This window comes from Toxotes jaculatrix, chromosome 6 (genome assembly GCF_017976425.1).
Source record: "Toxotes jaculatrix isolate fToxJac2 chromosome 6, fToxJac2.pri, whole genome shotgun sequence".
Taxonomy (NCBI): Eukaryota; Metazoa; Chordata; class Actinopteri; family Toxotidae; genus Toxotes; species Toxotes jaculatrix.
Genome location: NC_054399.1, coordinates 9,926,624 through 9,949,985, shown reverse-complemented (window position 1 = coordinate 9,949,985; position 23,362 = coordinate 9,926,624). Strand labels below are relative to the sequence as shown.

Sequence of the window (23,362 nt, the reverse complement as noted above, 5' to 3'; positions counted from 1 at the left end):
GGCCCTTTGTGGAACAGTTTGGACAGACACCCCTGGTGTAAGGTCTGTTTAAAGACATATGACAAAGTGTGTTCCAAGTCTAGAACTGGTCAGAACATGGAGGGGGTTAGGACCATGAAGAAGCCAGGACCTGCAGCTGTTTCATTCCTGTGCATTTAAATAGGAAAGTCATGAGGACGGTGATGAGAGCAACACACCTTTTCACGCCAGGAAGGAGGAAGACGCACCAGCGCCAGCTCTTCCTTGATTTGTGTCGGCGTGATCTCAGTCAGTGTGAGCGGCTCCTCTCCTCGTCCCTCCTCTCCGTTCTGTGTGTCCATCCATGCCCGCTGTGTAAAACTGCTGCTTCACCGGGGTCCCGGGTCTGTGGAATGAGTTTTATCACCAACTGGAGACGAAGCGTGAAGAAAAATGACAGTAAAAAGTGAGTCGCAGGGAAATCTTCTAGAAATGAAATCAGCACAGGTCGGTACTTGCCTGTGCTCACGGTGCAGCCCGCAGTGAGAATATAATCGTTTTTGTGTGTTTTTTTTTTAATGGGGACCGTGATGTGCTTGTGCCGTCTGCCTCTTGTCATCGCGCTGGGCTGATGCTTAAAGCAGGACCCTCGATCCTCTGTAGACCGCACACTCTCTCTCCTCTGAGCAGGTTCAGTGTCTAAAACCTGATCTTGTGAGGTTTATTCTTGTGTTTCCGCACTGTAGAGGGATCAGATGAGTCATTCACCTCAACAACAGCTGCTACTTTTCCCTTTTCAGACAGAAGGAAAGTTTTGTTTTTATTTTCATTTTTACAGCTTTTAAAAACACTGCAGATGAAGTTTAGGATTATGCTTTCTCCGACTGCTTTCATTAAGTCTGTTGTCAATCTGCAGCCTGTTAGACAGCATTACAGTCACGATGTGGTCAAGCAGGATTATGATGAAGTGGCAGTGTAACAATATGAGCTTTTGAACAAAGCAAAAGCTGACTTTAATGTTGTTGTTTTTTTTATATCTAATTACATGATAGAGAAAAGATTATTTTACACAGAATTTAATAGATGTGTTTTAAGTGGAGAGTGTTGTGGCTTGAACGCTGCTGTGGTTTAAAAATAACAACAAAATTACAAAGTATAAACAGACCATGTCCAAAAACTGATATGGGTTTTCTGAAAGAAAAAACTGTACTTCTCCCTCTTAATGAAATGTCTTAAATTTCAGTCATGAGAAAGGGGCTCCATTTAGTTTTTTGTTTATGCTGACATTTGCTTCCTTTTGGCATCTGGCTGCTGGTCGGCTTACTATTCAGTTTGATGAATTCATTAGTCATCAAAGTACGTGAACATCTTTGCAGTGCTGTGCACCACATAAATCGACTTCAAAAGCTCTTAACAGTCCCACTGGATACATTTAAATGTTTAATTTGAACATTTGTAGATGGTGTCTGTGATTGTTTCCGATGCCATTCCTTTGTGCCTGTGTGTTCTCTCTTCTTGTATCAGAATCTTTATTTCAATGAGACTATCTGATAACATAAGAAATAATATTATTTTCAGCTTCCAGTTATTTTTACCTATATATCATGTTTGGTCTTATTCAAATATACAGTTTTTAGGTGTCTGTGCTGGTAAAGGATTAGTGCTAGACTCTTGAATCCTCCTTGCATCTATAGATCAGACTTCAAGCGTCCTAGCTAACGTCTTCCTCTCACCATCATGAGATCCATTCTTACATTCTCTCTAAGTTGACCTTTGGCCTCTTCACAGGGATGCCCAGGAGGCACAACACATCCCTGACAGCCCAGACTCCCCGAGTCGGTACGTTCACATTATGCACACACATTTATTCTTACAGTCTGGAACAATCAGCAGCTCCACAAAGAAAACATACACACCCAGTCCTGCTCGTAGTGCTACTAACACATTCAATTACAGTATAATAATACACTTGAACCTTTTGAGTTCACTGGTTTTTAACACTTTAACTCCAGACATGCTGAGTCATACACAGCGTGACCTTTGTTTCTATTCAGGTTGTCAGTCATAAACAGTCCAGACCTGGATCCCATCATCACAGACTTCAGGTAAGTGTCTCCAAATTGAAAATAGGAAGGACGTAATTAAAGTAAATAAATATAAACATAAAAATATAATCAGATAAATAGATATTCTAGGTTAAAGTTTAAACTCTCTTTTTTTAAGTGAATAGTTTTAGTCTTTATTTTCTGTAAAACTTTCACAGATATTTTCTGAAAACTGTCAAGTTATTATCTGGAGAAAGATCCACAATAAATCACTGCCAAGAAAAAAAGTAGCCTGGGAGTGTCCACATATATCACTGACTGTGTTTCTATGGTTCTCGTGATCATGTTCCTCAAACAAAAGCTCTTCTTTCAGCTGGTTTTCATCTCTAGAGATTACCCTCTTTTCTCTAAATGGCCTCGATTTTGTTCCTCTGTTTCAGGTTACAGCTATCGGACAACAAAGATGCTCTGGAGTCAACGAATCCATCTAATGGGTAAGACTGAAGAGCGAACTCTAACTGATCATAAACTCAGGTCCAGATCACAACAGAAACGCTTCGAAAAACCCGCCAATGTCCTGTCACTGGCAAAAAGTGTCCTTGAAAAGTTGTCATGTTACTTTTGTCTCTTCGTTGTTATGTATTCCTGCTTATCTGTGAGTTGGTGTGAACAGATTGGAACTTGGGGGACTTTTCTTGACATCCTAGTGACACTTTAAGGTAAAGGTCATGAGAAGGTCACTGGCATTAATGCAGCTTCTCCCTGCTGTTCACCACATTAATAATGCAGACAGAGAGAACCTGAGAATAACATCATCTCTCAACTCTCTCTGTTGAGTTATGACTCAGTGAGTGCGAACACAAACCTGTTGTTTATTCAGTAGTCTAATCCTACATTGTGTTTCAAGGCATGTAAAGCATTTATTGGCAGCCTGAAGAGGAGGATAGTTGTGCCTGTTTGGAACTTAAGGAGGGAATTTAAAGGTGCGATGTGTATGAATTGGTCGACTGTCGACTTCATACTCTGAACAAATAGGGGGCAGCATACCACTAGAAAGTTGGGGTGTCCACCCCTATTGTAAGAAATGAGGATATGCAATCTCCAAGACAAATCCTGTTTGTCCGCTGCATCTGTGGGGCCATTGACTCACAATTACTACTTCTTCGCCCTCTCATGTTGGACAGAGTGCAGACTGGACGCTACGGTGACTCACTATTGCCTGTTGAGGTACAAAGCGGTATTACAAGATGGGATTGGCCTGAGCTAGCTGGTTAGCATGCTAACTTCAGTAGATATCTCTGTAACGCAAGACATAAATGTCTTTGACATAACGTCAAAACTGTTACAGCTTCACAGTCTGTTGATAATTATGGTTAATTTCTGAACACTTTAAACTAAATTTATATTTCGCCCCTTTTAAAGGAAAAGAGCATGGATGATCTGCAAAAACTAAATAGTGGTTAAAGTTGCTAATGTAGTTTTTAGACAGTTATTTGAAGAAATTTAATATTTTAAAAAATACATGTCCCTGCTTTCTCATTTACTTAATTTTTTATTTTAATTAATTTTAAGGTGAAGTTTCACAGGAAATCTGCTGAGTTTATAGTTGATTTACAGCCAAAGGATTTGTTGCTTTATGGTACAAAACCATTTTACCTCGCACATTATGCAGCCCGGTACTCCTGCTGTCCTAATAATTTAGCTGTCTCACCCACAATTTATTTAAATTGTTTGCAAGTGCTACCATGTTCTTTGGGCACTGGACTGGTATAATAGGTCACTACTGACTTTTTGCAGTGTACTTAATTTTGCCACTTTTCCAGTGTGAACGCAGCTACATCCTCAATATCTGCTTGTATGAAATTAGGACACAGCTGAGGAGCTAAGATCTACAAATGTTAAGGATGGAAAAAAAAAATAGAAGCCTGAACGATTTGAAATGGCAACGTCTCTGGAGTCATAATTGCGCAGTAAATCCTTGTTTTTGTTTTTTTGGTTGCCAAATCCAATTCTCCACCATGAGGACAGCAGTTTATGAAATCTAGTTATCTTCAGCTTGAACCCATGATGCTGTGCTCCTCACAGTAACAGTTACATGTTTTGATTTTTTTGTTGTGTTTTTGCTTGTGCCATGTACCATGAGGTAGAATAATATATCAAATGTGACATGTGCTTAGGCATGGTCACATGATTGTGATCTTTATGCTTTCTTTATGTGTCACTAAGGGAGTGTGGATGTGTGTGTGTGTGGTTGTATATGTGTGCTTTAGAGCCATGCTGCTGTACATGTAGTGTTTTACTCTGGCTTTGATGGAGAGAAATAATATTTGTGGTTAAGTCAATTGTTTTTAAACAGCAATGAATATAGACCTGTTCAATGACAATAAAGGCTATTCTATTATACCAACTGACACTCACTGACAGGCAGAACTGAGAAGGAATGAAGTTCAGACTTTTCTTTAAATCTGTGTCACACAGCACAGTTGGAGACATCTCTTGGGAATTTATTGGTATTTTCTACTATTTTGTAGAAATAATTGAGAATTGAGAAAATAGTCAGTTGTGGCCCTAATGCAGTTTACTAGACTGAGGTAAATAAACAAGCATTCTTATGAGTAAAAGCTATTTAACTCCCCTAGAATTTGAGAACTCTTAAGCAAAGTGATTTTTTTTATGTTGTAAGACTCCAATGGGCTGATTGAACACTATTATTGCCATATTTGTTCTCAGTGTTGACACCTGCTTTGTACAAATCAGAGTTTACTGTATCCTCCTCAGCCCTTTTCAAAAGGATTAAACATCTTAGAGCTTTTCTGGTTTTGGATAATAGGCCTTTTTCATCAGCAAGGAGGTCAAGTTCTCTCTGAACTAAAGCTAATATGCCTTCTTCTGCTCTCAAGTGCATGTACATCACTCACACACACACACACACACACACACATACACACACACACACACACACACCATCTAATGGCTGCTGTTCACGGTTATCAAACACTGTAACGGCTGGCACTTTGCCTGTATTTCATTCATGATTTTACATTGTTTATCCACAATACGAGCTGCTGTGCTGCATCTATGTCTTCTATTTCTGGACTCTGTGGCCACTGCAGTGTTCAGTCTCTGCCACTGCAGCAGACAAGACCGGCCGAGATCCACACAGCACACTAGCACTCTCTTTTTCCACCTATTAAACCTCAGATTCCCTCCTTCACCTATAGCAGGAGAAAACGTGACGGTGGTTGTGTCGAGAATGAAAGAAAGCCTCGTAATTTCTTCTTTTAGCTATCATTCTCTCCTTCCTCCTAGCTCTGTTGTTTTTTTGTTTTTTTTTTGATAGTTTCACATCTTATATAAAAATCCTGAGGCCGTCAGCTGTTGGACTTTAGCCCCGCCCCTGATTTAGCATTAACCAATCGGAGCAGAGACTGCAGTCTGTAGCATGAGGGTGATGATCGGAAGAGGTGGGACAGGCTCGTGTGTGCGTGTGTGTGTGTGTGTGTGTGTGTGTGTTAGTGGCAGCACAGATAGCCTGTGTATTCTCTCCTCATGTGTGATAGTCATCCCAATCTCATTAAGGGCTGCTATTGCTGCTGTGCCCTTCCTTCTTTTCCTCCTCCTCCACCTCTTTCTCTTTCTCTCTCCCTCTCTCCTTCATTCTTCGCCCTCTCTCTCTTTCTGTCTTCTTTCTCTCTCTCCCTCTCTCACCCGCCTGCCCTTCTGCCGCTGCTTCTGCTCTTGTTGCTGCTGCTACAGAAAGAGACACAGACCATTACACTGCACACTACACAGCCCCAGGCTCGCATTCACTTCTGCAATTTTCTTTATCTGTCTGTCTTTCACACCCACACACACACTTTGCCAGATGAAAATGTCAGGAGAAGAAGAGACTCTGTCAAACGGGTAAGATACTTCACTACTGCTGCATGTCGGGATGACGTGTGCTTGTCATTCAGTCGGCCTCTGTGAGATGCTCTGTAAGTGTGTGCTATTCTCTTTTGCTCCCATGATGTTAAGGAAAATGCGTGTGTGTGTTCAAGTGGTGACACTCAGGCATGTGGACAAACTTGCTTGGGTTATTATAGGAACATCTCGGGTCTTTTGTCTCTCAGCTCAGTGCAAAGAGGCCTCCAAGCGTCTTATACCAGCTGCAATAAATGTGGTGAAAAAAAAAGCTCTGTGAACAAGAGTTGAAAAACTAGTGCTTCGTCACTCTTAAGCCAGTTTGTGTGCTTGCATGTTGGCTTACATGAGCACATGCAGGGGTGTGTGTGTGAATAGTGGTTGTGTGCTAAGTGTTTTTTTTTTTCCGTGTGTGTTTGTGTGCGTTTATGTGATAATGATTTTTATTGTGCAACTTACTCTCTTGAGAAATAAAGCCAGAATTTCAGACTCGCTTCCCTAAAATTCAATTAAATTATCGGGACAATGTGTGGTATGTACATCCTGAACCTAACAGACTCTCCTCATTGTCCTGGTTGTCATGCCTTTTATTTCTTTCATACAATTGTCAATTATTCCCTCCATTTAAGGGACAGTGACATGTGCTGAGTGATTGTTCACTTTGTTCACTGACTGAGATCTGCTTCATTTCCGTTTCAGTGTCCTCAGGCCTCTTATTGTCTAAGGTGTAAACTTTCCAAAATCTTGTTTTCCAGTTAGCCAGAACCAGTTGAGTTGGTTTTCACCTTTAAGGAAGCAATGAAGCCACTGATTGCTCACCCTCATTAATACAGTCAGCATACTGTAGCAACTGCTGTTAGTTTACAAATATGACAGTAAGGTTATAATTTTTTTTTTTAAAGAAAACCGAAGGATAAAGTGAAAGTGAAATGAATATGCCTGGGATCAAGACTTGGTCGTGGGGTTGTGTTTACTATTAAGTTTTGGTTAAGATTAGACATGTTTTTAATTGTTATAAATTAAGGTGAAGGGCCTGGAAATGAACATAGTGCCATGATAAGTTTGGTTTGAGTATCCAAAGACAAAACTGATGATGATAACTCAGCTTAAACACATCTGACCATTCCTTGTTTCTATGTCAGCCTGTTTTTTTTTAGGTAAAAGTGACAGTCGGCAGTCACTGCACCTTTACAGAGAGAAAACTGTTACGACACAGCAGAGACAACTGGTTGGTTTTAGTCAGCGGCCACTGGGGGAAGACATGTGACTCTACAGCATTATCCTTGAAATCAATGACATAAACATATATACAGTATGTTACCTTGCTTTGATATCCTCCTGGCATTATCAGTGATCATATTATTGATCCTTTTACATCTCATTCTTTAATCATCTGTAGGCACTCTGGTATAGAATGGATGTAATAGAATGTAAATTAAGTTTATCATTGCAATTTTTACTATTATTATTACAATTATTATTATTAACTTAAACTTTGGGGCCTGATTTTTTTTTGAAAGAAATCTTTGAGTTTTTTCCTGACCAAAAGAAAAATGTATACTGAACATACATGTTGATCTGACAGCAGTCACCATTGTGAGTTTCTGGGCTGTTATCAGGAAGCTCAGCTTGCCTCTGGTCATATGGCAAACACAGCAGTCACCTGCATGTCATTAGGCAGAGCTGCACCAGGGTGTGTGCTCCTTTATGGTGGTGTTGGTGTGTATATGAGATGATTTTGTAGTTCCTCTGTGTTCCCTAAGTGGCAGGAATTTAAAGTGAATGCTGTCTATTAGTCACTGCTGTTACACACATTAGTTGTAGTGGTGTTTGCCCATTTTCTGCCCTCCTGTTCTTCTTCATCTGTCTAATGTCTGCAGCTGGCATCACATACTCTGTGTTAAAGAGGTAACATTGACTGACTGACTGACTGCATTCCATCTGTTAAATCTAAATGGGAAACAATAGTCATACGTCGTGATCATCATTGCAGTTGTGATCAATACGGTGGCCTGGAAAAGCAAACTGGATTTCAAGATGAAACAAAAAAGTCATCAAGTTCCTATTTCACAGAAATAGGAACAAATGAACAACTCAGAAAATATGCATCTCTCAGGCACTTTATTATAAAAATTTACATAAATAGCAAATTACTGAATTTATGAAATTGTATCATTTGACATAACAAGTCATAATGACAGGAATTAATCATCTTAATGTTGAAGAGCATTAGTGTAGTGCTCCTGTCAGCCATTAGTGTTTCAGATTCACCATTTTCTTTTGTTCATTCATTCATTCGTTTGGCTCATTATGCTGAATGTTAGTGCTTCTCACATGCTGTGTGCTGCTTGCACCCTGTTGTGAAGAATAAAACACACATTTAAGCAGATCCGTTATCAGCACAGTGAGGGAAGACAGAAGATGAGGGAGCCTTGTAATGAAGGAACAGTGCATGATTCTCTGTCTTGACTTGTGCTCAGTTTGGCCACGCTACACTCTCATCACGTGGGGGTCATGTGCACCATGTAATGAAGTCAAAATACACAGCAACTTTATCAACCATTATCAGCAGCTTCCACAAAGACAGTTTACAACAGTGTGTTGTGTTTAGAAGAGGATACAGAAATGATTTATGGTGGCAACAGCTTCTGTTCTTCAACGCTGACAACTCCTGGTCAAAACTGGTCCCTGAGCTTGTACTCATATTAAAGTGTGTGGTTGGGCAAGTACTGTAATTGGCTGTTAACTGGCTGAGTCTGGCTGTGTTTCTGTTTCTCTTGTGAAATAATAGAAGATTTAATTTTGGACAAATACAAATATTGAGCCAAGACAACATGAAGGTTGCACTTTCCCTGTTGTAGGTCAGAGTTTGGAGGGTGCCTTTGTTGCAGTACATGAAAATAGGGTCAGGGCAGCGGAGACAGACAGATGGACAAAGGAAAAGTAGGGGGTGGCAGAGCAGAATGAGGTGACATGGATCTTATTTGAATCCCACTTGTAATTTTAATGACAGTTTATCAGGTGTAATAAGACAGACATGTCAAGTGTAATATGTGTATGATCAGCTCAAAGTGATTCTTTATAGAGATCAGAAATGCTCACTAAACTAAGAATTCATCAGACCCCAAGCTTGGCTTGTTTATTAGACAACACTTTACCCTCGTCATTCTGTGTCTGTTTTGGTTCTCCAGGTGCTCGCGGTCAGACCTGTCTCTGGCGCTGGAGGACTGTATGGCTGCCTTGGATCTGTTTCTGAGGAATGACTTTGAGGAGGCGCAGGCCCGGCTCAAATGCAGGTAAGACGTAACCTGAACCAGCTATTCTAATATAGCTGCTGTTTTCACCTGTGGTGGAGCTCAGAGCCACCTGGCTTTGTGCTCTCATGGACAAATATAATGGATGAGAGACAAACAGCTGCCTTAATGCACGCAAGCATATTTTTAGTTTGCACTCTCAGCTGGAGTTTCAACAGATAATAATAAAATGAATGGGGGCTGAATTCTATTTAGCTGCTTCAGTATTGTTCATACTGGCTTACTGTCAAGCCTTACTGGGGCACTTGAATAGAACAGTGTTCAATTGTTCATGTTATGAGTAAACTTTTCTTCTCTATGCTTCAAGTTTAATGTGAAAAAAAAGGCCTGTGGATTTAGCATTTTAGGTTGGTTCTAATTAGCAAATGTTAGCATAAACCAAGATAGTAAACATCCAAACATAAGCATATCAGCATTACCATTATGAGCATGTTAGCCCTCTGATGTGTGATGCTCTTATCTCAGTGCACCTCTGTGCCCGTAGGTACTGCCTCGTCTCACCCCACAGATGAAAGTCTTTCAGCTGTCAGATTGCTGAGCAGAGATGTGCTTTACTCTGTTGCTTCTGTTTTGCTGACAACTAAGCAAAACTCTTTGCTACCATGGTTGATTTAATACGCGTTTTGTGAAGTAAAACATTACATCGTCTGTTGTTTAGCATCCTAAAATCGCTTCCTAAAAGCAATTAGATTCATGTATTTGCTCTATAAATGAGGAAAAAGGATAAATGAGTTCTCCCTGTAAACTTTTGTGTGTCGCAATAACTTCTAGTGCATTTTTATGCTCCAAAAAGATGCCAATGACATAATAAATACACTCGCAATAATTTGAAGGTTTAAATATCCAGCAACAGATCAGAAACAGATGTACTGTAGGGCTGGCTGGCTGAGGGGCAAACTTAAGTGTTTGCTGCTGATGATTGAAACTTCCCCTCCAGGCTCACACCATTGCTTCCAGTCTTGTATTCCAACACCGTGTCATCAAGTTTCTCCAATGTTCACTGCTCATTCTCTCGTCTATTACCAGAACCTTTATCACACCATTGTTATTATCCTCCTCCCTCTGTCTCTTCTCTCTGGGGCTGTGGACCACTCCTTAGCCCTAGTTTTTTCTTTTCAGGCTTTGCTCACAATGAAACATAAGAAAAGCTTCCAGTTAGCCTGTACTTTCTTTTCATAATTTTGTACTAAAGCCAAATTGATAGCTTGGCGTATTTGGTGTCAATGTTACAATTTAGTGTTTTAGTTTACATTTTAGTGTTTTTAACATGAAGTGAAAAAGGTCCTGATTGATGTAATTTTCTTTATTTCTTAGCTCAGACTTAATAATGCAGATTTTCAATTACAACATTACATACATTTTTTGTTGCCAAGTGACTGTCCTGGTGCCACAAGCATAATGTGTATGTACAACTAGTATATAAATACATATATAAATATTCCCTAGCATTACGTCCAGCTGCTGCCACCTGAGGCTTGGCAATCTGTAAGCCCACCAGGTCCTGATTTCTGTCTCAATAGTCTTCCCAAAGCTCTGTGTGGGTTATCTCTTCTTCTTTCAGTCACTGAAATGCACCTTTACAAAAGCAGTCACAAATATGTAGATGTTTTGAGCCCAGATGGTTGGACCAGATGTCAGTGCAGATTTAAACTAGGGATTAAGGCATGTCTGCCCAGGAATTCCTAGGATATCTGGCCAGATCATTTTTTAATAGTCGTTACCAGTTGGATGTCCTGTTTAGGTGTGTGAAAGTAGTTCGAGAGTTGCAATAATTATATTCAGTGCAAGTTGCTGAATAATCGCTGTGTCCTTCCCCCCAGCTTCTCTGTAGTTTTCACAAAAGAATTCAGTGAACAGGAAGGAAGCAGTCAGATTAAAGTGTCATTTTACATTTGAATGCAGCACTCTCATCAAATTGAGATGTGGCTGCATTTTGTTTGGTTTGTACAAAACCTGATATATAGTATTATGGAAGGTGTGTTGATATCTGCTGCACTGAGAGAGAAAGTGCAAGAAACGCTGAAAGAGTAATCTGTGGGAAACAAACAGGCCCGAGTGCATCTGTCCTCTGATTTAGTCCACGTGTGCTTTCCAGTTGTCTCCTCCTTCAGTCTGTGTCTCTTTTCCCCCTCCTCAAGCTGGGCTGATGCAGTCTACTGCAGCGCTGTACTTTACCACTGGATGTAAGTTAACACTGAAACGTTTACTTCCACTATGAGGATGATCTTCCTGATGCAATCAGATAATTACATATTTCAGAAAACATACTGAGAGACATTAACTCATTCAAAAATGGGATGAAGCTGATGGGCATCTGTAGCTCAGGTGCAGCATTTCGGCCATTGATGGTAAGGTTGGTAGTAATGTACTTTCACAGGTGTTCTTGAGCAAGACACTGACAGACAGCCATTGACTGAACCACAAGTTGCTCCCAGTTTATGAATTTATGAAAATGTTGGAGAGTCTAGCTTTGGAAATAGAAAGGACTCAGATATTCTCGGCCCAGGCTGTATGTTTCTCCTCCTGTGAGCCATAGTTGAGAAGCCACTGCAGACTTATCTACATCATTGTAGAAACATGCCTACTAAGTAACCATTCAAGTGTTTATAGGTGTTTTTTTTTGTCTTGATCAGCCTACAAATCCCAGAGCTATCCAACAGCAGGCGTAGCTTTATTTGCCTGCTCTCTGTTCAAACATGCCATCAGACCATGCACAGCCAAAACAGTGCAAACTTATTGTCCCATCATGCTGCCCTGCCCGATTCCCCACGGCTGTAGCAGGGAGTGAGTGCATGAGGTGTAAGGCAAATGTGTAGCAGTATGACATACACTACAGCACCTGACGCAGCAGTTTCTTGGTAAAAATAATGCGACGTTGTTCCTCTTGAGGCTGTGCCCATGTCCTTACGTGCATGAAAACCTTTTATGACTCTACGCTATGCTAACACTCAAAGGTATGACTGTTCTTCGTAAGGTTTATATCTAGTTCCGAAACTTAGCTGCTTGCTTGAGCTTTCACTCTGTGTCATTTCTCAGTAAAAACCACTGGGACCAACGATGTGTTTTGACTGAAATAAAACGTTTTGCACGTGGTGCTCTCACCATTGCTGCACTCCTTTGTTGTTACTAACTTCCTTATTGTTGCTAACACGTGCAGGACTGAATACAAGGCATGTGCGTGCAGATGCATTTTTTGGAGAAAGCACAACCCAGCTCCTCCCTTGTATCTGGGAACCGTGTGTTAAAAATATGTGGGAGACCCAGCTTTAGTGCTGTCGCAAGGATGAAGGCCTTTGTGTCCCTGAGCCCTAAGATGATGCTGATTGAAAAATGTGAAATAGAGTGCGGCTGTGAAATATTTGGAATTCCTAACCACTTTACACAGCTACAAGCAATTCAGATTACCTCACAGCTCCATTTTAAAGACGTGTCTCGGCTGCAGTTTGAGCTGTCATCTTACATAAATAAGCCTCACGCAATGGACATGTAAGGCAGGAAAATGTCTCTGCCTCTCGGCCTGTACCTCCTCCTTCTCTGACTGTCAGCTGTTGCTTCCTGGTTGCTGCTGGGTGGGTTCTTGTTTACTGGTTGGTCACTGAATTAGAATTAATCGTATTAATTACTTTTGGTGGAGAGCTGAAGCTCAGCAAACTCTGTCTGTCTGCTATTAGAAACCCTAACTGATTGCTGCTATACCATGTGACTAGACTATATTAAAAGTGTGACATCGATGTGACTTTTATGCTAAAAGTCTCATCGATGATGCCTGTTTCATCTCTATTTGCTCCTCTTTGTAATGTATCCATTAAGTATAAATATATAAATAAAGTTAAGCTTGCACCCGCGTCCATGGGTTGGAAAATAGTTTATGTGTCCATGAAAGAAGATTGGTTTGAGCGACAGAGGCTGGTCACATGAGTCAGTCTGTGGTGAACAACAAAGAAAGGTCAGTTATGCAGACTGACGGCATTCCTCTCTATGCACCTCCGCCTTTATGTTTTACCAAAATTATACTAACCGTGTCTTTGTGGATATGTTTAAAATAGACAGGTATACACAGAGAACCATAAACTGTGACTGCAGTAGGACAGCACCTTCACATCAATATCACGTTTTTGTTGTTTTATTGTTCAACATAATTCTGTTTATGTAATTAGGTGCAGTAGTGGAACTGGAACATCAAGGTTTTTTTTTTAACTAGAACAACAAGTAGAACAGTCTACCAAAAAAATGTGTGTGACATCAAACACTTTTACGTCATCACTTTAAAACCTGCAATAAGCGGCACCAGAAACCACAGGTATAAATAGAACCTTTTTTTTTTCCTGTGTAGTGGTTTGGTTTTAGTTTTCTGAGTATTCAATCACACTGCTGTTGTTAGGAAGAATCTTCTCTTAGTTAAACGAAAGGTTTTTCTCCCACCTTCACCTTCGTTACTGTCACCACACCAGCGAGAGAACATCGTCTGTCTGAATCAATGTGTTGTTTAATATCTATCGCATCCTGTTTCCTTTTCAAGGCCAGTGCAGTATAACTGAAAACAAATATTGTGCGTTGTCTTTTTTACAGAACCAAAGACAGCATGTACCATGCCCTGACTTACGCCACGATTCTAGAAATGCAGGCCATGATGACCTTTGACCCCCAACACATCCTGGCTGCAGGAAACACCATGAAGGAGGCCCAGGCTATTTGCCAACGGTGAGACTTTGCTCCAACACCATGGTGAAACAATGCTTAGATGATCAGCTGATTAACTGTGACAGGGGATTTTTCTGAGTTCCTCTAGTCAGCTGCAGAATTTTTTCTCTTAGAAGCCAATCGGGCTAGAGACAAGCCAGTTTAGAAGCAATACAAAAAAAGTTTGATTTTAGAAAATAACATTTAGATTTAGGTTATAAAAGGGGAGGAAAGTGAGTTTGATCACTCTCAAACTGCTTATTCAGACATTCAGATATACACATCATACTGTATCATTTGAACACGTATTAGTAACATCATATCAAAACCACAGAACATGCTGAGGTATAAAGAATGTCACAGCTGCCTGTCACAGCTTGTCCTGGAGCCACTGCAAGAGTCTGTCATGCCTCAGAGGTGGAATAACAGCAGATCTAATTAGCTCAAACTGATAAACATGCACTGAAACTGATCTGAAGTCAGCACTGCGGTTTTCCTTTTTTAATGTCGGGACTGTTGGTGGGAAATTTAATGCTTGGTCAGCACCTTGTGGTAACTTCATCCTGCAGCAGCTCAGCATCCTGTCTTCGCTGGAAAGAGGCTGAGTCACTGATTTGCATTGGAAATAAGATAACCGAAGAAATGCAGGACAGTGCAATGCTGCTGAAAAACAATCTTTAAGATTTTCAGTGGATCCATGCCACTGATGACTGATGATAGTTTTGTGTTTTGTGCTTTCAGGCACCGCAAGAAGTCAAGCTTCTCCAAAAACTTCACAGAAGGTCAGTGAAACCCTGTACTGACAGGATGAGTAATGGACAACATTTAGGCAGCAGTTTCAGTTGTGTTTTACGTGTGTGAGTACTTGATTGTCTTGTCGGTGTCGGTGTACATGTAAAATTTGCTAAAGGCAAAGGCTTCTGTCATGTGTATGTGCACTCATGTTAAAGTACTAAAAGCGCACGTGTGTATGGATATATTTGTATGCACGTCTGGGCATTGTGCTGCTGCCCCTGGGCTCTGCTGAGCTTTCAAGTTGTCTGACTGAGAATAATTGTGACTTAATCATTTTCAACCTCAGAGGAGCTCCATGCTGAAGTTTGCTACGCCGAGTGTCTCCTGCAGAGGGCAGCACTCACCTTCCTACAGGTCAGGAGCAAGGCTTCAGCAGAACGCCACCATTAATAAATTTGTGTTTTCTTGAAACTCACTCTCTTTTAAACTCTCTCTCCTTTTCCCCTCTTCTCTTATCTCTCCTGACGTCTTTTTCCCTCGCTGTGCAGGATGAAAACATGATCAGTTTCATTAAAGGGGGAATCAAAGTGAGGAACAGCTACCAGACATACAAGTGAGAATCTAAAGTCCAGAGTGTCCTTGTTTGTTCCTGTCAAACTTGTGTGTTTCCATTTTTTCTTTTTGTATCTTTCTCATTACCTTGTAAAACCCTCCCTTTACCTATACCTCACAGAGAGCTTCACACAGTCCTCCAATCTGCTGGATACACTCATGGTGACAACCATGGCCATTTTGAAGGTGGTGTTAAATTGGGAGTAGGAGCCTTTAATCTAGTAAGTAAGGAGCTCAATGTAGTACTTGTAGCATTGAGAGGTTAATGGACTTCCAACATGTTTTGAGCTTAATTCAAACTAAACAATATGGAAAATTACTGGCTTGCAATATTTTTTTTGTGATTCTCAAGATACTCCTAATTAAACAGAACATAAAGAACCAAAGATGAACATAGAATAAGAGTCAATCTAACTAAAGAGCAGTTAGAGTGTGTTTTGAGCTAATTGCTCAAAACACACTCTAAATGCTCTCTTATGATTAATTTTACAGAACAGTTGCAAAAGATTAAAAAATGTTGCTATTGAGGTTGGAAATAAATTACTGTATAATCCACAGCCTTTGTACACTACGTGTAGGAAATTCAAGCTCATTTCCTTGGAAACCACTGGTGTTGTAACGGTAAAGAAAGGATTCTTTAATCTTGCTGCTACCCTTTGAATTCCACTTCTTGTCTACTTCCTGCAGATGATTTCCATGTTGCCCACACGGACACTCAAGCTGCTGGAGTTTGTCGGTTTCTCTGGTAACAAGGTGAGTTCAGCTGACTGTGAGAGGTGAGAGGCACTTATGGCTGACTGAGGGTATAAATTTGTGTGTTTGACAACGTATGGGTTGCAGTGCCACATCCAGTGTAAATTGCCACATCCTTTCTGTTAATTAGGCAGCGAAAAGGGAGTGGATAATTCATAAACCGTGTGTGAGATCTCAGTTTCACTAGCTGGTTTCATTCACTCCACGTTTAGTAAAAGCATGAGACGAAACCTTTACAACTTGATGGGTGAATGACTTAAAAATGGCTTTGATCATAATGACTAATGACTTCTCTGGATCATGGCTTCCTGTTCTTTGTTGTTCTAAAAGAATGATTTAAGCTTTTAACACTACTGATTTGGTTCATGTGATTACAATACAAACTAATCTGAAAGCCTGATATTACTTTGGATATTATTCTTATGACTGATTTATCTGCTGGTTGCAAAAAAATATATAATAAATCGATATACAGGCATTACAGTCTCAAGAGGTTTGCCGATATGATCTTGACACAGTGAACTTGCATATGCTGCTCATCTCGCATAATGTAATTGCATATTTACCACAAAGGCCTATCTGTGACCCAGTTGTGTTCACACTGGATCGCTAAAAGGACTCTGGTAGACAAGCAGATGCTGCTCATCTTCCTGCACACTGAATGAAGACAGATCATTTTTTGCAAAATGCATTGGTGTGCTGTGCTCTGTGTGCAGCTTTTATTGCTAATTGTTTAAAAAAATCTTCCTTGATTGGAGACTTAATTCAGATTATGCATGTTTGTGCATGTGTGTGTGTGTTCGTGCAGGAGTTTGGTCTCCAGCAGCTTCAGGAGGGCTCTGCAGAAAGCACATTCAGATCCTTTCTTTGTAACATGCTGCTGCTATGTTACCACACCTTCATGAGCTTCATACTAGGTGAGCGCACATAGACACACATATGCACACAAGCACGTAGTTGCAGCCAACCACAAAGAAAAACAAGCACGGTTGTTTTTTTTTCTGTTTTTCTCTTGCAGGCACTGGAGAAGGAGATGTAGAAGATGCAGAGAAACTGCTGCAGCCATATCTCAAAAAATATCCTAAGGTTTGCCAGAATTAAACACTGTTTTTTTGGTTTTTTTTTAGTTTTCCACATGATTTGAAAAATCATGTTTCCCAACTCACTTTTGATCATCTTTTTTTGCAGGGTTCCATCTTCTTGTTCTTCGCTGGCCGAATAGAAGAGATCAAAGGCAACCTGGATGCTGTGAGTACACCTGAAAAAACAACACCTACACACATTCAACTCTGCACTTTTTAGGTGGAAACCTTTTATATTTATGCACCATGGCATTACAAATTTGTTGGCCTTTTGAGTGTCTATGTGTTTATCAGCCTGTATATAAATTTGATTGTGTGAGCCTGTTCACTCTGAGTCTTAGTAGAAACACTTTTATTACTACAACTTTTATTACTTTCTACTAGATTACATGTATATGCATATGTATAAGTGTAATGGATGTAAACATTCACAAGATAAACTGAACAACAGTAACAAGAATCTCAAACTCTGGAAATTGTCAGAAGATTTGCTTAGATTGGATTATAATGTGAAATTGAAAAGAAATGATTTGCTACTACCTAAACCTGTATGTCTGCATTTATTTCTAGACATGGCACTATCAACAGACAAAATTTTAATCTGGAATGGAAACATATTGCTCCATAAACTCTGAGTTTAGGTTGCCCATCAATTGACTTTGTTCCCATCAGTTGATAGAAATAGTCAAAAAGTTTTGAGTTGAGCCCTCTGTCCTCTACAGTTGTTCTTAACACTGATTAGTGCACAAGTCCTGAACCAAACTCAAAATAAAGAAAACACAACACACTGAACTCTGTGTTCATCTTTATCACACGAAGACATGTTGAAAATCAACTGGCTTGAACCACTGACCCATCCACGTGTGATTTTTGTATCGAGTTGCTCACTACATGTTAACATTGAGGTACACTGAATGTGTGTAAGAAGGAGAAATCTTCAGTGTTTGTGTATGTTTCCAGGCTATCAAGCGTTTCGAGGAGTGCTGCGAGGCTCAGCAGCAGTGGAAGCAGTTTCACCACATGTGCTACTGGGAGCTGATGTGGTGCTTCACTTACAAGAGGCACTGGAAGATGGCTTACTTCTACGCAGATCTGCTCAGCAAGGAGAACTCATGGTCTAAGGTAGGCTGTCGTCGTAGCATGGGATTTGAATATGTTCAGGCTAATTCACGACATGCAAATGTAAAGTCAGTCAAGTTCATGTATTGTTAAATGACTGTTAGAGTCAGTCTAAAAAAAAAAAAAAGAGCATTTACCATATTTTTAGTTTGACAAATGTTTTTGATTTATCAAATAATAGAAATGTTGTGGACCTTTCTCAGCTAATAGAGAAACACATGATATGTAATCCCTCCAGCATAAAAATCACCACCCATTCGGACATCTTGGTGACCTAATGACCTAACCAAGTCAGTCCTCCCTCTCTCCCTCACCTTGTGAGTTTCAGTATTTTCACCTGGCAGCAACAGTACAAAAGGAAGATTCCATTATATGTTTGATGAAAATTAAGTTAATTATATTTTATGCTTTTTAGAGACACAATCTAGTCAGCAGCTTTTAGTGGCTGAAAGTAAAACATGTCACCAAATCGAACATGAAACCAAACCAAGACCAAGAGTAGATTTGAGTTCAGGTGCCCTGGTCTGACCCTCTAAACTCCACACAGTTGTAGCTTTTTTTTTCTCACTCCTCATCTCATTTTTAAAGGAAAGATGGGATTGCAGCAGTAACCACTTTTTCCCTTCCCTCAGGCTACCTATGCATATATGAAAGCAGCCTACCTCAGCATGCTGACTAAGGATGATTGTCTAACCTTCGGAGAGACTGCGCTCACTCTTTTCAGGTTTGAACTAAGAGCTTACACACTACAGAAATTACTCATAGCAGCTACAGTAAAACAGAGATGATTCAGTGTGACAGAAATAGTGCGTTACCTATTGTCTCTTTTTTAAAAACTGACATTCATGTGTATGAATTTAATTGTATGTCGTATAATATTTCAGGCAGGTTCCAGGGCTAAAGCAGAAAATAGCTGGCAAGTCTTTACCAACGGAGAAGTTTGCTATCAGGAAAGCCAGACGCTACCTCGCAGAAAACCCAATCCCTCTACCTGTTCCTCCACTGGTCAGTACTGGATGAGGCCTCCTTTAGCATGACTTGTAGAACTGTCTCTACAGTGTATTGCGTTGTTTTTTAGGTATCTAGTTTAAAAATATCAGAGAAATTGTGCAGTTTTATTTCACACAGATTTTACTCTATAAGAAGCTCTGTAGGCCCTCCCAGAAATTTGCATGTACTGGCTCGGCAAATCAGGACAGACCCACCAATTGCCTGTGTTTTGAGCGGTATAAATAGCTGTTGAATTCTAACCTGCTATCCACAGAGTCTGCAGATCAAAGCAGCTGTTTGATGAGTTTGAAGATGTGACCCTGTTCTCACAGAACCAGAGTTATGATTTGTAACATTCGTTCTGTTTCACCCTGTAAGAAAAACTGCAAAAGGTTGTCAGAGAGCAATGCTCATTGGCTTTGTTATGGCATTTCTCAAGTCTATCATCTAGCTCAGAAAGTGAAGGCTTTTTTGTGTATGACATATGTCCCCTGGGTCCATTTGCTGAGACCTCTAACCTTGTCATTCTGCAACACTAAACAGCCTGTACTTGCAAGGGTCGGTGGCTCTGTCTTGATTTACTGAGCCAATAAGGATTCAGTGCAGTATGGAGAGCTCTATCTGTGCTCACAGAACAGAAAACAATAACTATAAAGAGAGCAGAAGTTTGTCACAGAGAAAACACATTTCATGTTCTCCTATACTGAAAAAAAATCACTGACTGTGGGTTTTGCCTAATTTGTGTGTTGTCTAGGAGATGATGTACATATGGAACGGCTATACAGTCATTGGCAAACACAAAGACCTGACGGAGGGCATGCTGAAAACACTGGATGAGGCACAAGCTAAACTCGAGAGCAGTATGCAAAATTATTTACTATATTTTCAAAAATCTTTCCAGTGAATTAAAAATCTAATTTTCTTTTCTTTTGATATTAATATGCCATGGTGGGTTGCATTTATTTTAGTTGCTAAAATGATGCTATATTTAATCTGAAAATCTCTGAGAATTATTGTGTGTAGATAAAGTTGTTGAGGATTTTTTTTCCAGAACTGCTGTACCTATTTTGTAATCTGTGAACTGCTTGTTAGCTCCTAACTGTCCTGTTGTGTGTTTGTCAGGGACTGAGTTCTCCATAGATGATCAGTGTCTGCTGAGCCTACTGAAGGGACTGTGTCTCAAACACCTAGGACACCAAGAGGAGGCCGAACACTACTTTACCCTTGTCCTCTGCAAGTAAGCCCCTGTCATTTGCATACACAGACATGTACAGACTGTATTTGAATTCATACTCCAGCCAGAAAAACAAATATGCCCTAGTTTCTTGCAGTGTGCCATCACCAAGTATTCTGATCATATCCGTTGTGCATCATCTGATGAATGAAGGCAGTTCTGTTTAGACAAACGCACAGCACAAGAGTTGAATTGTTCATACTGACCTTACTTCCACACATACTGTAACCACTGTGTTTTGACATTATCTGCAGTGAGACTCAGATCAAATATGACCACTATCTGGTTCCCAATGCTCTGCTGGAGCATGGTCTGCTCTGTCTGGAGCAGGGAAGAAAAGATGAAGCTATCAAACTCCTAGAAGCAGCAAAGTAAGTCGAATATGGTAAAACACCATATTCGAGTCTGTACTCACAGACTTGAAATCTTTGAACTTTGAAATCAAAGATTCTCCACTTGTGTTCTGCTATTTAATGTAATGTTTACAGTACTGTGCATTTTTTGGCCATAGTGTAACTACAAGTCATCGCTTTTGACTTTGTTTATGTATGCCACAGCCATTCGTGTTTGTGCTTTTCAGTAAATATACTCACTTTGTTTACTGCTTTTCAGTAAATACATTGAGTGTAGTCTGTTGTAAACCATCTTTCTGATTTATGGCTTTATTACAAATCCCATGTGTGAAATAAGAACTTCATTAAGATTGAGATGTACCACTGATGTGATTGTAAATGACTGTACTTGCTCTGTTTCAGGCAAAATTACAAAAACTACTCTATGGAATCACGGACACACTTCCGTATTCAGGCTGCTCTGCACAAGGCCAAAGGCGCCGGCGAGAATGGTATCCATGTTCCTTCCAGCCCTTAGCAGACAGAGGAGGGCACAATAGAGCAGAGACAGCTTTCTGTTTCTGCAGTCCCACAATGCAACACTCAGCCCCGCCCAGCTCCGCCCATTCAGACAAGCAATTTGTTTTTTGTTTTTTTTTTTCATCAGGAGCATAGGGGCAAGAGGAATGCTTATTTTTCTCGTGTGTGCCACCCTAACAGGCAACTGCAGCTCTATGTGGCCCTAACTGGCTTAGGAGGGTTTGCTACGCTCTTTTCCACTAATATATTAAGGTTGAAATTAATTTCCTCGTGCGATTTGAAAAAGAGACAATTTGAGAAATGTGCCCATATTTAAGAAACATTGCTTCTAGCTGGCTTATTTGTCTAGCACCTTGGCCACCCATAAGGGGCGCACTAGGGTAGAAAACAAGGCCACATTTGCATAGTACATACCACAGAAGGCCTCCACTACTACCCCAGGATAAAAATGTACCCAGTTCAGGGTATTGGAGTTGGACCTGATGGAGCCAAAGTACCGAACAGCCCCCTATAAATTATAGACACAAACTCTACCCTGCCAGCAGCACCATTTGGCAATGGTTGCAATAAAGCACTCCCACTTCTTTTAATTTATTGATAAGAAATGACTCCAATAGAAGGGAGATCACACATCATCATGTGTTGACTTATTTTGACACCCGTTATCTATCATTCAACTTGCCACATACTCCATGAGAACTATGAGACTGTTTTGCATTGTCATTTGATAAATTTATGTTGACAGGTTTAACCTTTGTTCAGATTTTTGATCACCTATATGACCAACTTAAATGCGAATTCTGAATGTTGATTTCACCTTCTTACATAACCTTTTGTTCAAAGTGTTTCTCAGTGAAAGTGAATCTGTTATTGTTTCTCTTTTCTTCCTTTCCTTCTACACTATTGAAACACTGAAAGACAAAAAAAAATATTCATGTGGAATACTTTCTTTCAGTCTCCTTCAGAAGAACTGATTTAATCTGTTGTATTTACAGTTACATGTGATGGCTCTTGCACAAAGCTTTGTAAATCAGCCAGCCATGCAAACTCTCCATGGTCAAAAAATGCCTATCAGACTTGCAGTGAGAGTTGTTCTTTACATTTATATACTGTAAATGGCACCTTTTACACAGAATGTCCTGTTTTAAGAGGACAGATGAATGTGTCTTTTAGAAAGGCAGACTCCCTTCTTTTCTCCTCCTGGTGTGTGGGACAGGCTCCAGCAGTACTTGAGCTTGAACAAACAGGCTATTCACGCTGAGCAGTGAAGGGCTGCGTGCTTGTCTGCCTGTTGCATCTTTAGTGGGTGAAGAAGCTCTGAATGGCAACCATCACAGACTTCCTGCTTTGTGAACATCCTCTGCTACTCATGTATCAGCCATGCTTGACTAGAACCACCCATAGAGTGACTTGAACATCATAACCACGGTCCTGTGTCAAATAATAATCTGTACATGTACAAATACTTGTAATGGTTGAAATGATAAGACAGAAAGGGGTCACCTCTAATTGTGCTGGTAGTCAGGTTATTTGAAGGTCTGTTTCACAGTGTCCAAAACCTAGAAACTCAGATGGTGTCTCATGCGTTGGAATTAGAGCACAGCTGATTTATTCATGATTAGAGTAAGGTTTTGGATTCAAGACAATGACTAGGAGCCAGTTTCAATATTTTTAATGGTGGAGGAAATGTACTCTAATTACTATTTTTAACAGCAGTGGCTGTCTGTGATATTCCAATAACACATTGTATTTTATTTTCTAGTAATTAATTAAGCTCTTTTTTCCCCCTTTTGTTTTACTGATGTAGCTGAAAGAAACTCTAACCGAATTTAGTGGCATTGTGATGTTGACAATCAGCATATTACACTGGGCATGGCCACCACTGAGCAGAATGACATTCCTGTATATACTGAATGTTTCTATTATAATTTAAGATAAAACGATTATAAGCAACATAAAAAAAACATTGCATTTTGTGTTGTCTTTTTTTTTTTTGCCATTTGAGCACCACAGTCAGAAGCACAATGTACAATGTTTACAGTTCAAAGTGGTATCATGTACATAA

At 40.1% G+C, this 23,362-nt stretch overlaps 1 protein-coding gene across 1 annotated transcript; it reads left to right on the top strand.

Moving 5' to 3' along the window:
* Positions 1 to 200: 200 nt before the first annotated feature.
* Positions 201 to 23,273, top strand: ttc39a (tetratricopeptide repeat domain 39A). The gene is made up of 21 exons (XM_041040801.1): positions 201 to 424; positions 1,747 to 1,797; positions 2,013 to 2,063; positions 2,444 to 2,497; positions 9,098 to 9,202; positions 13,790 to 13,921; positions 14,642 to 14,682; positions 14,982 to 15,049; positions 15,184 to 15,248; positions 15,369 to 15,468; positions 15,935 to 16,000; positions 16,809 to 16,917; positions 17,019 to 17,086; positions 17,189 to 17,248; positions 18,043 to 18,204; positions 18,834 to 18,925; positions 19,086 to 19,206; positions 19,946 to 20,051; positions 20,314 to 20,428; positions 20,680 to 20,796; positions 21,181 to 23,273. Exons 1-21 carry the CDS (start codon positions 372 to 374, stop codon positions 21,293 to 21,295), a joined length of 1,851 nt encoding a protein of 616 aa, XP_040896735.1. The 5' UTR covers positions 201 to 371; the 3' UTR covers positions 21,296 to 23,273.
* Positions 23,274 to 23,362: the final 89 nt, after the last annotated feature.

Coding starts and splice junctions, on each gene's coding strand:
- ttc39a (XM_041040801.1), top strand. CDS start 372: ATGAGTTTTATCACCAACTGGAGACGAAGCGTGAAGAAAAATGACAGT. Junction 13,922..14,641: donor GCCCAGGCTATTTGCCAACG/GTGAGACTTTGC, acceptor TTGTGCTTTCAG/GCACCGCAAGAAGTCAAGCT. Junction 17,087..17,188: donor ATCTCAAAAAATATCCTAAG/GTTTGCCAGAAT, acceptor CTTTTTTTGCAG/GGTTCCATCTTCTTGTTCTT.